This window comes from Anguilla rostrata, chromosome 4 (assembly GCF_018555375.3).
Source record: "Anguilla rostrata isolate EN2019 chromosome 4, ASM1855537v3, whole genome shotgun sequence".
NCBI classification, from domain to species: Eukaryota; Metazoa; Chordata; class Actinopteri; order Anguilliformes; family Anguillidae; genus Anguilla; species Anguilla rostrata.
The window spans coordinates 17,631,267-17,647,000 of record NC_057936.1 but is presented as its reverse complement, the minus strand read 5'-3'; the positions used below and the strand labels follow the sequence as shown (position 1 = coordinate 17,647,000).

At 41.3% G+C, this 15,734-nt stretch overlaps 2 protein-coding genes across 5 annotated transcripts in view; one reads left to right on the top strand and one right to left on the bottom strand.

Moving 5' to 3' along the window:
• map3k22 (mitogen-activated protein kinase kinase kinase 22) overlaps window positions 1-6,543 on the bottom strand; it is a 42,908-nt gene extending 36,365 nt beyond the window's left edge. For 3 of the 4 annotated variants that reach the window (XM_064331052.1, XM_064331053.1, XM_064331054.1), the window contains exon 1: window positions 6,110-6,543. The gene's annotated coding sequence lies outside the window, so the exon portion shown is untranslated. The remainder of the gene's footprint in view (window positions 1-6,109) is intronic. The other variant, XM_064331055.1, reaches the window with a different exon arrangement.
• A 2,177-nt stretch (window positions 6,544-8,720) lies between these two features.
• On the top strand, window positions 8,721-15,589 carry acaa1 (acetyl-CoA acyltransferase 1). Its single transcript, XM_064331051.1, has 12 exons — window positions 8,721-9,092; window positions 9,676-9,769; window positions 10,026-10,083; window positions 10,196-10,275; window positions 10,656-10,698; window positions 11,191-11,289; window positions 12,283-12,363; window positions 12,750-12,940; window positions 13,297-13,476; window positions 13,875-13,930; window positions 14,056-14,201; window positions 14,453-15,589. The coding sequence occupies exons 1-12, from the start codon at window positions 8,913-8,915 to the stop codon at window positions 14,526-14,528; spliced, it is 1,284 nt and encodes a 427-aa protein (XP_064187121.1). The 5' UTR covers window positions 8,721-8,912; the 3' UTR covers window positions 14,529-15,589.
• Window positions 15,590-15,734: the final 145 nt, after the last annotated feature.

Here is a 15,734-nt window from a genome sequence, read left to right as displayed (position 1 = left end):
CGTTCATCGTACATCAGACCGTATCGCGTTGCGCTGGCTGCTCGTAGCCCTTCGTTCCCTGTGAAAACGTGGCCTGACAGGGTCACCCAAAGCCAATGAAACACACAGCCATTATTAATATTAATTCATAAATTAATCACAAACTACTAATTCTCTTAAGGGAGAAACAAGAAATGACAACGTGCTGTTTGCGTCAGCCACGTCCACGAGGCCCAAGTATTTCAGGTTTTAAAATAAACACCCTGTAATTACAGCTACAACCAAAAGAGAAAATACTCTGAATGTGAAGATTTATGAACCTCATTTTTCTAAACAGAGCGCTTTTCAAGGTAATTCAGCAGCTTTAATTTCAGCTGATATACCCCAAAGACACAGTACCAACAATCTACCATTTACAGGCATTTCTATCTCCATTCCGGAGAGATAAGTACCTACCATGGTTCAAATATCACCAACATAAGAAAACAAGCGCATAAAAATATATCATTACTAGTTATAATTATGAGTCCATCAGGCCTTGACTTGAACACCCAAACGGTCTCTGCTTGGCAATCTGAACAACGCATTGCCCACTTGTTGCAAGAGAATTTACTTCAGGATATCAGTGAAGAATTTACCTTGAACTAGTTTCCAACTATGCCCAAACAACCACCATGCATGCAAGTAATTATTTTAAAATTAAACATATTTGGTTTGGTTTTCTGATTTAGTAGAAAGCTAAAAAGAACTTTAGACACAGTATCACCCTCACTCAGGAGAGAGAAGCCTGCATGCAGCTGCGGCTCTTTAGAGTATGACCTCATGTTTAGATTAAACCTTGGACCCTCGGGGGAAAGGTCCTGACGTCACTCCTTCAGCAGAGGAAAATGCTACGTTTGAAATGAAACCATGGAAACAACAGCAAATTAGATCAAATAACATGTTGCACACAGAGTTGCAATATCTGTCTCAGATGATTCTACTTAGCAGGCTTCCACAGAATATTTGAAAAAGCGCAGAACTACAACAGTATACGCCCACTCATGACATGTGCGTGTGCAGACATGCACGCACATCCACACATGCACACACACCCACAAACAATCACACACAAACTGACTTTACAGTAGAGTAGATCACATCCACTTCTGGCACCAGACCACTCCACCAGTGTATATGGTTGTTCCCTAAGTATGTTTTGTTTTGTGGTCGTGTGACGAGAAAGTCAACAGAAAAAACAAAACACAGAAAGGCCATTCAGTCTTGAAATGTTACAATGCTGTGTAGAGTTTACACATGAGACAACTGGAGTACAGATTGTAGCCACAATTCCAAACTACCCAGGAAATGTGGACAGAGGGCATAGAGGCCACTTCTCAGAGGCTACGCTAAAGGAGAGAGGGTCAGGGTGTAAGCGGGGAGGCCCGCTGAGTCCAGAGGAGACCGCACAACGCTTCTGAGCCAATCAAAGAAGAGGAGAATGGTCATAGAGAGAACAACACTGTGTGGCTCTGCACTGGGGACTTGTGCATCAGGCAGTGCTGACAGAGTGCAGTTGTGATGACAGCATTATATGACATATGACATGGGCAAAGTATGACTGATACACTGGCATTACAGGTCCAAGACACTACAGTTAGCCATTTTACTCAACGCAGTCGATGACTAAGACAGCAGCGATGAATTCATGCTGCATCGAATCCACCTGCCTACCAAGCCATCTGGGCTCGGCTGCAACTCAGCAATTTCATCATCGATGTGTTTACAAACATGCTTATCTCGGCTGCAACAGCGGTGTTATCTAACATCCTGCCCAAGCTGAAGAACACTGGGTTCACTCCAGGCTTGATTACCCAGCACTAGAGCACACTAATATACCCAACAGTCAGAAGCACAGACAAATGAAATATGCTGCCAATGATATGATGTAGTATTGTGTGCTTGACAGTGAGCTTCAAATGAAAACGCCAGACCTGTCTGAGCATGAATGACTCCTACTGCCACCACTGACTGCCCTGTGGCCATTCCGGATGAACCAGGGGTTATAATGACTCTTTCTGGGAAGTGAGACAAGATCTCATCCTATCTGGAAGTCCACAGGGATGGCAGGCATTGACCTCAGCACTGACACAGACACCGTACCACGGGAGCGGTGGGACCCCCTCCATTCTCCCCCCTGCTCACGAACCAAGACCTTGACATCAGGGAGCATCTGTTGGTGCTGCTGCTAGAAGCCCATAGATAACGTGTGCCTACACATGTTCTTCCAAACCCTATAGCTAGATCAGCTGAGGGGACCAAATAGCCTAGCGCTAGTTGACTCTTCAGTAGCAAAGGAGATCTGACTGATGCATATTTTGCAACACTGAAAATGTATCTATCTTCTTCATCAGCCACTTCGTGGTATTTCCTTCACACTGAAGGGTGATTTTCCCAGGGTTAAAAAGTTGCGTTCCTGAATCAGTGGTGTCTTCTGCACTGCCACCGGCTGTCGCCACACATTTTCCATTACCCCCGATCGCCCAGCTTATTGTGGTTTCTGTTTTCTTTTTCAGTTTTCCTTTTCAACCCTACTGGAATAGGTGTCTACCAACAGACTCTACCCACAATGGTGTGCTCTGTATGATCCTGGTACAGATATCTACCACTTCTTACTGTATGAATGGCCTTCAAATTTTCTTCACACAACATTTAATGTAAGCTGGATTGTTTTACAATACCTGTCCTAGTCACCTGAGGCGTCGCAACACAACTGGTGAAAAAATAGATACAAATGTACGTTAATTTCATTTTGAAATGTCTGAATACTCTCACAAAATATTTGGTACAAATTTCTCTACTGCTTGGAAGAGACCTTGGCTAAGCTCTTTAATGTAACAACAGTCAATAGCCAATAATATTCAATTTCATACACAGATACTACATTAATTTAACCAAATTTGTGCATATTTATCAATTAAATTAATTAGGAACTGGAGAAATCTTCAGGGGTTATTTTTTGTGAATACTGTCTTCAAATGTGTGCTATGATTTATTACACAGAAAGCTTGGACTGTATGCAGTTTCTCTACAATATTTACATTGAGTTAAGCTATGCGTGGTTCTGGCTTTGATTTAAAACAGCACTAAGTAATTCAGCCAGTAACAGATTCATATCTACCGTAGATAAAGTTGTGCCTTCTCCAGAACAACTCCCATGGCTTGATTAATAAGAGAATTTAATAACCTTTGGATTGATGACCTGAACGAACTCAAACAGACTCAAAGGCCTTAACGATTTTCAAAAATGCTTTTCTTTAAATTCCACAGAGTCCGCCTTTACTTTTCTGATTTGTGCTTCAACACAATCCTGCTGCAGGAAAATGTAGTGGCCAAGATTCTGCCCCATTCTCCAAACTGCTAAAGGCTTACAACAGACCCAGGGTAATGTGGTCCAATGCTGCATAGAGGCTTCATGCAGCAGTCTATTGATTCTGAGTCATTTCAACTTTTGACCTAGATTATACTGTCTGGTAAGTGGGTGTTCAGTCCTCACACTCAGAGGAGAGATATAAAATGTGTGGCGCTTCCATGGTTTTAGAACAGCTGCAGGAGTTACACACACAATGAAGCGAACAACCATCACCATGGAGACCAGCCTCTCAGCCATCGGTCTCATGACTGTTCCGTCATTTTCCCTTACAAAACAGGCCACGGCTATGGGTATTTTTCTTCATATGTGTTATAGAGGGTCAATTCAATGATGCTTTTCAGTGATTTCTGAGTGTAAAAAGCTCAGTCTGACCCTCAGTTTTTACAGTTTTACAAAATCACAGAACGTCACCTCGGAATAGGGGATAAAGACTGATGATTGCCCTTGGCGAATGAATAACTTAAATATCATCAATATTTTCCATGGGTGATATTTATCCTATGGGGAGTAAGTGGTGATTGTTCATTGGGTCATATGATTGGAACTGATAATGGTCGGTCAGGGTGCTGCTTTAGAAAAATTAAACATAACTATTATCATTACCAAGGTTTTCAACTAATAAGGGCCAACCATGGCAATAACAAAGAATTCTTCCACAGTTAGCAATGAAATTGCTAATGACCTTGATGTTGGGAAAGTCCCTTTCCTGTGTTCCACCATCATAAGGCCTTTGAAGACTGCATTGCAAATTTGGACTCCAACTGCAACTCCATCCAGAAAGCGTGCCTAAACTGTATAATTAACATTTTAGTGCAACATTAATCTAAACAAACTGACCTGCAAAGTATAACAAAAAAATCTGTGAAAAGCGCAATAAACTTTGATGTCATAGGACTTCCTTGATTATTTTCCACCAAAGTACAGATCAAGCCGTTGTTCCAATCTATCATTGACATTTAGTACAGTCCAACCTCACTATCAGCAGCACCGGGATAGTATCACTTCCATCACAGTATGGAAGTTAAGTCTGTCTGTCCAACTTTACCACAAAGTCAGTGTACTAAGTGACCACATCCAGGAGATTTTCCCACTATGAGGGCAAATATCTGATTTTGTTCGCTGCATATATGCCTATAAGTGAGCTAAACTCACACAGTGACTCTTGTGCCAAGGACAAGACCGCTGTTACAATTTTAATTGTCCGATGAATGCGGCCAAAATGACCTGAAGTGATCTGGGGAGACCGGGATCATTTAATACATGTCTCACAGCAACCAACACAAAGTCAACAAACAAGCTGACTGACATGCACACCACTGAGATGAAGGACTTGGGCTTATATCCTGCAATATCACACCCTGTGGGTAATCATGAAACTGTAAAGAATGCTGCTCTCTACTCTGGCAATGTTACCACATGACAGTATGGTACAGGTTCCCCCTGGAGCAACTCGATGTGGTAAATCCTGAAATGTCAGCTTATATAGGAACAGAAAAACTGTAAATCAGCATTATAATTTTGACTGTTCACCAAAAGCAATATATTAATCTAATTAACTGGCTGTCCTAATGGCACATTTCTGTAGGGAAATACGACAGAGTGTAACTAACTTTGAAAAGCATTCACGTAAAGACTACTTTTTTATGATGAATAGCAAAAAAAGATGACTAACTTTGCAAAACATGGCAAAATGAACCGAAAACCTGGCTGCTTAATGTTTCTAGACCAAAGATACATAAAAAGAGGCACAAACAAAAGAATAACATAATGCATGCATAGACAGACAGGTTATTGCTTGTGTTTGCTGCAACGTTATTTAATGCAACGTTAACAAACATGCAGTGCACCTCACCGCTCAATACAGAAATTCCCGCCTTTAAAATAGCAAAAACAGTTAGGCATATATTCATCTAATTTTGAAGGCACATGTTATACTGTATAAGCTACAGCCGATCAATAGAAAACAGCATGGAGCCATTAAACACTTGTGGCTCACGGAGGTATTTGTTCGTTCATGGAAAGAAACGCAAATATTGATTTCATAAGATTACAAGTCTGTACAAGCACACATCGATTTCATTCACGGACTAATAGTACAGTATATAATAACTACACAGATGCCAAAAATATAAACCACCTGGGTGAGTGTATGCACTGTTGCAATAACGTCAAATATCAAATGTCCTATTGTATATGAATTATGCCAACTGCGCATACGTTATTATTACCAGAGGTCACGACATATGAATATGTGGTTCATGTCGGGGAAACTACCGTAGCCAAGGATTTGCGTGACTTTTCAGCAAGGAGAAAATTATGAATATAGTCTAATTTTAATTAATCAAAAGCACAACTGCTTCCAACAAAAGATAAATAAACGTCTTACAAAAATAAAATCACAAATAAAATTGGGATTATAGTCGCTTGCATAATAGATGGAAGCGCGACAGACCATATGCACATCAACTGTAGTTAACTTCAAGTCAACATGACAAAACATGACAATCATGCTAGTTTTTACTTCTTTACATGGGATAGATATTGAAAGACAGACCTGACTGCAATCAGCCATTCACTTAATTGGAAATGCGAATCATATAGTCTGCAAAACTGCATTTTACTAAATTTCCAGTTGGAGTTACAGCGATTCAGTAGGACAACCTTCATGATTAACAATAAACGGCTTTTGTCCGCAAATTATTTTGCACACGAACTTACCTGGTTACCTGCATAACTTCATCGTCTGTCAATCGCTTTCTTGATAAATTACTGAAATGTTAGACAAATCTATTCAAAAACAGCAAATAAATGTGAATGAGGGAATTATGGAAAATCCCACGATTGTTTCTCCAGCGAGTCTTTTCTGACACTGGTATCCGGAAACTGATATACTGTAAGAGCTCACGAATGAACTACTGGCAGGCGTAAAATTAACAGTAACAGTCGATTATATCCATTCATGCAAAACATTCTGCATACAATGTCTTCTCCAGAGAATATTTGTAATCCAAATTGACCAATAAATGGCCTGTGGACCCTGCAAAGTGAGTGCTACTAAGTCTCACTTCGAGTAAAGTTTCTTCTCTTTTCTGTTGCTTCGCTTCGTTAAACACTCGTGAACTGCGAGTGTTTCCACTGAACACTGGCTCTGATGTCAGAAATAACGTGAGCTCCAGGAAATGATGACGGGCTTAGGGGCAATGTTTGGACCTCTCCACCACTGCGCGAGAACTGCTGCCCTCCGCTGGATGTGAGTGCGTTGTGCGGGAGACGACCACAGCTTGGAAATGCATTTTCTGTGAAACATTGTAACAGTAGGTATTTAACTATGTGTATTTAAAACAAATGGCAATGGTAATTTGAAGATCTTCCTCCACTATTAACCAACCAGCTGGACAGTGATGAAGTTTGTGGTTGATGCTGTTGAAGAGTTGTGTTGTTATGAGCTAGCTACAACTATTAGTTGGCCTCAACTATTTATTTATTTATTTATTTATTTATTTATTTATTTATTTATTTATTTATTTATTTATTTATTTATTTCACCAAGAAGAAATATTGACAATGTTCAAACAACGTATCAGTTAAAACACTGTAACAACACAACAATAGACAATAGATAACAATATGAAGAAGAGAGAGAAAAAACAACTGAGAAACCAGGCATCCTAACATTTAAAACTATTTCAGTCTTGTGCACAGTGATTGGTGCAATAGCTTGAAAGACACCCAGGGATGTGATGGTAGCTAGTTTAAACTGATTCTGTACTTCAGTCGAGTGCCATGGTGCACAATAGGTCTGTACAAACCCTAGGAACATTTAAAGGCAATCATTTGGTGAATTAAAGATGAAAGCTAGCACTGAGAGGAGGGGATTGGGAGTCTGAGTTAGAACCGCTTTATAAATAAAAACATACCAGTGTTGCTGACTGCAACCATTTCTTAAAGAGTACAGTGATGTGTAAGAGACTGGGTCATTATTGTTTTGACATACAACATGGACATCAGGTGATTACATTTCTGACAATGCTGTAGTGTTTTGCAATCTCATTGCAAACCAGTGCATATGTAGTTTGAGCAACCTGATCTTCTGGCTGAGTTGGTTCAGCACTCTTCTAACGTTTTGGCTTAAAGTTTTTGAAACTAATTTATTAAAACACCTTTTTTATACTTTGTCAGCAAGCTTAATGTTTAATTGAATATTTCCAGTTAAAATATTGCATATCACCAGACCCCTGAAGGTATCCCGAATCCCTACAGGTTTATGCTCAGTACTTAATCCAGAATAAGGCAAAGCACAAGTCCAAGACCACCCAGAAAGATATAATATGACATCATGGCTAACCCCTTCCAGTGGATAAATGACATCATCACAGAGGTGTGAACACAGATGTCCTACTAAAGACAGGATCTGTGGGAAAGAGAATGGAGGACTATTCAGTTTGCCCTCAGTGCGACACACCCAATTTATTAAATTCAAGTTGATCTGAAAAGCAAACAATACTGTAATTATCTATGCTTTATCACCCAGGAAACCAAAACCAAAAAGGACACAGAAAGAGGTATCCAAAGAGGAAAGGAATAATTAAAACTTTTAAATCCTACATAATGTCATACTATATATGAATAGAGGGTTGATGTTTTAATGGTAAAGCACATTTAAGGAGAAGTAATTTATATTTTCAAGCTCTCACTTAAGCAATAGGACCCCCCCCCCCCCCCCAAAAAAAAAGAGGCAGTCATCGTATTTTCTCTGAAATAATATACCTGAAAGAGGCACCCCATAATTAGCATATCTGAAACTAAACAAAACGTTTAGCTTTTTGCAGTTTTGCAGTACAGTTATGATTTATCAGGGGAAACTAAATCTGACAAAGAGGCTGAACAAGATCTTACTCTTTCTATCCATGCTCCAGCTGACCAGGCCAAAAATGAGAAAAATGCATTATGGCTGAGGAGGAAGAGAAAATAGCACCTCTGTGAATCATCGCAGTATCATATTTTGCTGTTGGAATGGTTTAGATACAATGGTATGACACACTGGGGATGGCCCTTGTCTTTCCTGAGCAGCAAATAGACTTAAAGTTGTCTGCTGAATGTATTTTTGTGGCATACACAGTACTATAATCGTGATATATATAATATGTATGAATTACTTGTATCGTTTTGTCAGTAGGCCATATTGCCACATGATCTTGATAAAATTATTATTATTGCGTATTATTTCGCATAAATGTTCCAATTGTTGTCAAAGCCAGCCTTTAAATAATTGACATGTAAGCAGACCAATCACAATCGGAGTTACAACAGTCAGTTCCGGGATTTCACAACCGTTTCTGTCTCAGTTGTTAAGTGTCAAAGTTCAGTAGATGCAACCAATAGAAAGTAACAAAATATAGAACGAAAGGGATAAAAGCGACAGCTGCAAACATCGGTTTGATGTGAGACCTTTGAATCATATTTGCGACTTCCGGTTTTGTATTTCAAGACGTCCAGATCCTGCTAACTGTACCACTAGACAATGCACAGGTTAAAGATTGTTTTTGGACATCTGTCTCTACCTAAAGCTCAGTATTTACACAGCGGTACGTCTCTGATAAGTTCCGAATGTAGCGCTCTGTCGCCGACGAGTGCAGATGATATTGTTGTGGTCCACGGTGTGAGAACTGCAATCAGCAAAGCTAAAAGAGGGGCGTTTAAGGTGAGTTCACTTTAAAATGCCCTACACTGAAAAATCTTATGTGATCTTATTTCATCAATTGGCATGTGCCAGGATATAATTCAATGGCTTGCTTCCAGTGGAAAACAAGTACCCATCAGATTGTAGCTGCAAAATTGCTGGGCATTGTTTCTATCTGCGCAAGTCTCCGTTTTCATATTCACTGTTGCAACATGTTAGTTGTTTTACGGTTGTCAAATTTCTACTGTTACAAGTTTCATAATACATATCACTCAGCTTCTTACCTATGTGGAATAACACGGTGTCCTAGCATTGTTTTCTATCAGATCAACTTGTAGTTCTTTCTGTGGACACTAGAAGGCCTGATTCTGGGCATTGGGGGGTTTTAACGGGGTTTTCACCCAAACTCTTAGGAGCACTGGGCGATTTTAAGAGGGTGTTTACACAAAGTCTGAGGAGAATTTGTTAGCTTTCTCACTATTCCCTCTGCAATTTAGTCACTTGTACTTGAACTGATCAAGTGTAAGTAATCCTAAAGAAACAGGGACCCTTTAGGAGCATAATTGCAGTGTATATGTATTTCCAATGAGACATTTTCCTGCAGGACACCACCCCTGATGAGCTGCTGAGTGCTGTGATGTCAGCAGTGCTGAAAGACGTGGGGCTGCCACCAGACAAACTGGGGGACATCTGCGTTGGTTAGTCAGTGGACACACCAGAGCCTTGCTGCTACAGCCGCTACAGCTTTGCTATGAAAACCCTGGCCCCTGTCATTCAGAGCTTTTAAATATTTATCACTCATGGTGCAGACATACATATGCTTGGCTGACCTGTAATATCAGACATGAATGAAATGTGTCAAAATGCCATAGGGGGTTTTATTAGTTTATTTAATCAATTTTAGCTTCCTTGCCCCTATGTGAAAAATAATTTGTTCCACTCTGCCCCCTACAGGTAATGTTCTGCAGCCTGGGGCAGGGGCTCTTATGGCCAGAGGGGCTCAGTTTCTCAGGTGAGTGATTCTTCTGTTCTCTCACAAAATGGGCCCTGCGGTTGCCAGTCTATACTCTGTGCTGAATTTGTGGTGCAGGACAGTGCTGTAACTGGTGTTTTTTCCTCGGCAGCGGGTTCCCAGAGTCAGTGCCTCTCTACGCGGTGAACAGAATGTGCTCCTCTGGGCTTCAGGCCCTTTTAAACATTGCAGGTGAGGGCCAAAGTGCACTGCCTCTCACAGAAAGTGATTGAAGATACAATGCGTGCTTTCTGTTTCCATGTATAAGCAGTTGTGCTTTATTACATTTGTAAGAGATGACCTGAATGATTTAAAACATTAATCTATTTTCCTTGTTGTTTTTTTTTTTTTGTGCCCGTATATAGTATTTTACAGCTATATTTATTCATATTTCTAGGGTAATCACTTAAATTTAGGATTCACGTGTTGCTATGGTTTTCATTGTACTGGCATGATTTCTTATTTGTGACAACACAAATAGCAGTAGCCCCACATCCTTCAAAGGAACTTTGTGTAATGAATATTTTACTATGAAAGCATGCTTCCCCTCTGAAAGTGACTTTCCATCTCAGGTGGCATCAGAAATGGATCTTATGACATGGGTCTTGCATGTGGGTGAGTAGCTGCATTTTCTGAACATACAAACAGTCATTTAAATGCTGTAGGACAGGGACATGAGTAATGTGATTGTTGTCAGTTTGTGTATGTATATGTTGTTGTTTGGGTCAAACATGTCAAACATGTATCATAACCAATTGAGACAAATCAACTCAAGATGGCCGCATCTGACCTCTGCACGCGTTACGCTCTCCCAGTGAAACTCCTCGCTGTCGGGTGGAAAGAAGCGGCTGGCGACTCCATGTGTATCGGAGGAGACATGTGGCAGTCTACACCCTCCCTAGACCAACAGAGAATAGCGCATCGACCAGGATCGTGATACACACGGGGCATTGGTATAACGACTAAATTGGGGAGAAAATGGGAGAAAAGTGGCAAAAGAGAACAGATGACCGCATCTGTAATCCGTGGAGCCGTCTGCTCAGAGTTGGCAGTGTTAACGATGCGGTGTCTTCGCTTCAGCCGGCCTCTCTGTTCTGCGTGTTTCAGAGTGGAGAGCATGACCCTGCGCTCCGTAGGGAACCCCGGTGATGTCAGCTCCAGGTTGATGGACAATGAGAAGGCTCGGGACTGTATCATTCCCATGGGGTAAGGCATTGATTGCTTGCACTTAATTTCTCATGTCAATGTTTCAGTGCCATATGAAGGCTTTTCTTGAATTTTGGCTGCAGTACAAATAAAATTATTTGCCCTGCTTGAGTCAAAATGACTTTAGTTCAATCTGAACTCTTACAGCATTGTCCCTTAAATATACAGGTAGAGAACAAAAAAATTAAGCACAGTAGTTTCTAACCAGAAAGGGTTCTGATGTTTGTGTAATAGTGCATATTCCTAACATGGATTGTCTACACTCATATCCTTAGAAGACAAGGCTGATGTAAATTGCTACTTGGTAATACTGAATGATAATTTTTATTCTATGTTAAAGGATTTCTTTTCTCCAGAGAGGGATGTCTTTCAAGATGACAGTTCCCTTGTCCACGGAGCATGTTAGTCAGTGGTGTGAGGAACGAGACACTGACCTTATCCGCATGTCATGATCTTCTGTCACCCGATCTGAACCCAGTTAATCATTTATGGAATGTTCTGGAATGTTGCCTGACAGTGTTTTTCACTTCCATCAACTTTATGACAGTTGATTGATTTTCTTTTCTGAGAGTGGTATCGTATTGCTCCTGCCAAAAAGCAGTCCACTACAGGCCATCTTGGCCACAGGTGGTGGCCCAACATCCTATTAAGTGATTTTACATAGGCGTTTTCATATTGTTCCCTGCCTGTGTGTACCAGAATTTTTTAGACGAACTGAATTCTAATTAACTGTTTGCTGTCGGCTCACAGTGAATGACTTCAGAGAGAAAGCATGCCTGTTGTTCTTGTGACCTTCACCTGGAATTCCTGCTGCAGACTTGTTCCTCACTATGATACTTGTTGTCCTTTGGCATGCTTCCATTTGATAGAACAAGCCTGACAGAAAAGACTGTCAATTTATGGTTTACATAGCATGGGAAGCTCAGAGGTTGCAGTGGCGCAGTTAGCCTTCTCCGAACACCGTGCATCACTTCCTGTCCCCATGTGTTTCAGAATCACCTCAGAGAACGTGGCTGAGAGATTTGAAATCTCCCGGGAGAAGCAGGACGCCTTTGCTCTGAGCTCACAGCAGAAGTATTTCTACCGTCTGAACGTAGCAAACAGGACGGGGAGGGAAAGCGGTTTTCACAGTTTGATTGTTTCTCTGAAAATTTGTTTAGTTGGGGAACTGTTTCATGTGGCTTTCCCATTATTTGTAAAATGCAGTACTTTGACAGACTGACACTTTTTTCTCTGTTTAAAATGCATTATTTTACATACAACCCATTTTAGATTTTTTTGCACTTAGAGATGCCATATTTTGATTAATGAAATCCTTTAGTCTCCATTTCATCCATTGTAATATATAAATCGGCACACTGATGTTTCGGTCCATTTGCATGCTTTATTCAGAGGTTTCTCCCACTATGCAGTCAAAGGTGTGTAACACCTGTAGAGGGGCTTGTCCTCTAATGTTACAGAGCAAGCAGGGCTCAGAAGCTGGGCCTGTTTGATCAGGAGATCGTTCCGGTCACCACCAAGTTCGTGGGCGAGGACGGGACGGAGCGCACCATCACAGTTGCCAAGGACGACGGAATCCGGGCGGGCACATCACTGGAGGGGCTGAGCAAACTCAGACCGGCCTTCAAACCAGATGGGAGCACCACTGCAGGTGTGTGTGTGTGTGCGTGTGCGTGTGCGTATGTGTCTTTGTTTCTGTCTCTGTAAACATCAGCATGTTCACATTACTGCTCACATGTCAACTGCATCATTACAGGACTTGCGGATCAATTAAATATGGAATTGATACTGGTGGGCTGGTAAAAAAGAAAATAAATAAAAAAAGTTGTTGCACTACACAAAGTTCTGTTTGGATGAACCGTCTTCCCTTTCCTTAATTGTTCTCTAGCTTTTTTTATTGTTGAGTTCTTGTGTTTTTTGAAACCTGAAGTGGTGTTGAGCACAACCATGAGGCTGCGATGGCCCAGTCCATGGAGATGGGCTCACGCCGCTGTTTGGTCCCCGTAGGCAACGCCAGCCAGGTGAGTGACGGGGCGGCGGCCGTGCTGGTGGGGCGGCGGTCTGCGGTGGAGGCCCTGGGTCTGCCCGTTTGGGGGATCCTGAGGGCGAGCGCTGTGGTCGGAGTGCCCCCGGACGTGATGGGCATCGGACCGGCCTATGCCATCCCTGCAGCCCTGCAGAAGGCCGGTGAGTGCCCACATCAGGCTCACATACACTGGCAGATATATATGAAGAACTGCAACAACAGGTTTTTTTTTGTAGTTGGGAACCAAATGTGGTACTATTTTACCTTGAAGAAATGTAAAAGCATTTATTTTAAAGGGTTTGCTGCCACATTACCAACTCATTAATAGCCTAATTGAAAATTGACTGGCCTGACAGTCTGGCCTCTCTAATTAACTTGGACAACCGTAGGGTTGTGTTAAGAGTTATGGTACCTAAGGTTGCCACCAGCATCCATGCTTTCACTGATGTGCATTACGCTGAAACTTTTCCATCTTTAGCCTAATCTTTAATAAAAAACTTTCACTGTTGACCTTCTATGAATGCGGTTGCTGTCAGGAAATAAATCTTCCCTCTTTTAGGTCTGACTGTTGCCGATATTGACGTCTTTGAAATCAACGAGGCCTTTGCTAGTCAGGTCAGTCGTCCGTTTCTCTGCATCTCCAAATCTTGTAATTTGCAGAACCGGATTTATAGCGGTAATAACGGGATTGTTTGTCATTCAGACAGTGAGATCGGTCTATGCGCTTGAATTTATGGCAGGCGGTGTACTGCGTGGAGAAGCTGGGCATACCCTTGGAAAAAGTCAACCCCAACGGAGGAGCCATCGCCCTGGGCCACCCGCTGGGCTGTACCGGGGCTCGACAGGTCGTCACCCTGCTCAGTGAACTCCAGCGCAGGGGCAAGAGGTGAGGTCGCCTCACACGCCCGCACAAACAAACCAATGAACGATGGGCTGGGCACGTAATGGGCGGAGTCAGGACCATGAAACAATGTATCATAATTGACATAGTGCTTGGTTATTGTTTGTTATCAAAGCTGCACCTTTCCATGGTTCTCATATAATTATTTAGTGCTCAAAAGAAATATTAAATTTAATTGCGTTGATAGTCTAATCAGGTTTGTGTTCCTTTGGCGAGTTCAAACGTGTGTCTTGCAGGGCGTATGGCGTGGTGTCAATGTGCATTGGAACAGGGATGGGAGCTGCTGCAGTTTTTGAATATCCTGGAAAGTAGTCCTGGAGTGGTGTGTGAATGGTCTTAACCAGACCTTTTGGTCAAAACACTGAAGGACCCTAAAACACTGATTGTCAGTGGGCTTGAAGCAGAACAGACTGCTGTACTAATGCAATAAAATGCTAAATACCCCAGCCACTATTCCTTTATCATGTCTAATAAAAGATATAAGCACCTTACTTGTTCTGTTACAGTTTTTAAGTTATGTTTGAAAAGCAAAAATTTGTTATACTAAAATTACGATTAGTAATGCAACATTTTGAAAGTGATATTGATATCTTCCATAAATATCTATCACCAGAATATTTCAATCTAGCTATCTATCTATATAGTGCATTTCACAACAATTGTCACAATACGCTTCACATACAACCCTGGCCTAAACCCCCACAGGAGCATGCCTAAAGCAACAGTGCCAAGTAAAACTCCCTGTGGCAGATGGCAAGAAACCTCGGAAGGAACCAGGCTCAAGGGGGAGACCCATTATGCTCTGGTCAGCTCAGGGTTTAGATTGTTGACCAACATGGTCGGTCAGTCAGTCAGTGTTTACGTCAGCCAAATTGGTGGCAACTAAACAAAATTCCTGAGGTAGCTGCTCAGATGATGGGCGGGGCCATAATACAATATTTGAGTTGATATATGCTATATGATATATGATATGATAGGTGATGTATGTCTAGATATTGAGGTGATTGCTGTTTTTCTGCTCTTCTCAAATTGCAACTCTCAAACTGTTAAGATCGGTTAGTTATTATTTGATATAATTCCATTGCATTTTTCATGCAATCTGATCATTTGTTGCACTTCTGTCTTTTTTAAAAAGACTTTTCCAAAGATCAGTTCTTATGAATCTGCTGATACTGCTCTTCTAATGTATAGAGTGAATGGCTAGTTTTTCAGAACTAGGGGGAACACTGATGATTCCTTGTAAATGCAAATGTCTAATTTGTGTAATTTATCCATGGAGTGGCTGCTCAACCTTCTACAATTGTGGATTTATATGACTATTTTCTTTAAAAATGACAATTCATTAAATGGTACTTTTCACACTTGTGAACCATTTTCCGACTATTCCTTTCCTTTTGGCCTATGGTTTTTGAGGGCTTTCCAGTCTTTGAGATTATACAGTTGCATAGATCTTTGGTTTTTATGATCAGAATGGTGCATTTTCAAATTTCAGGTCACTTTAAATCCCTAATGTGTTAC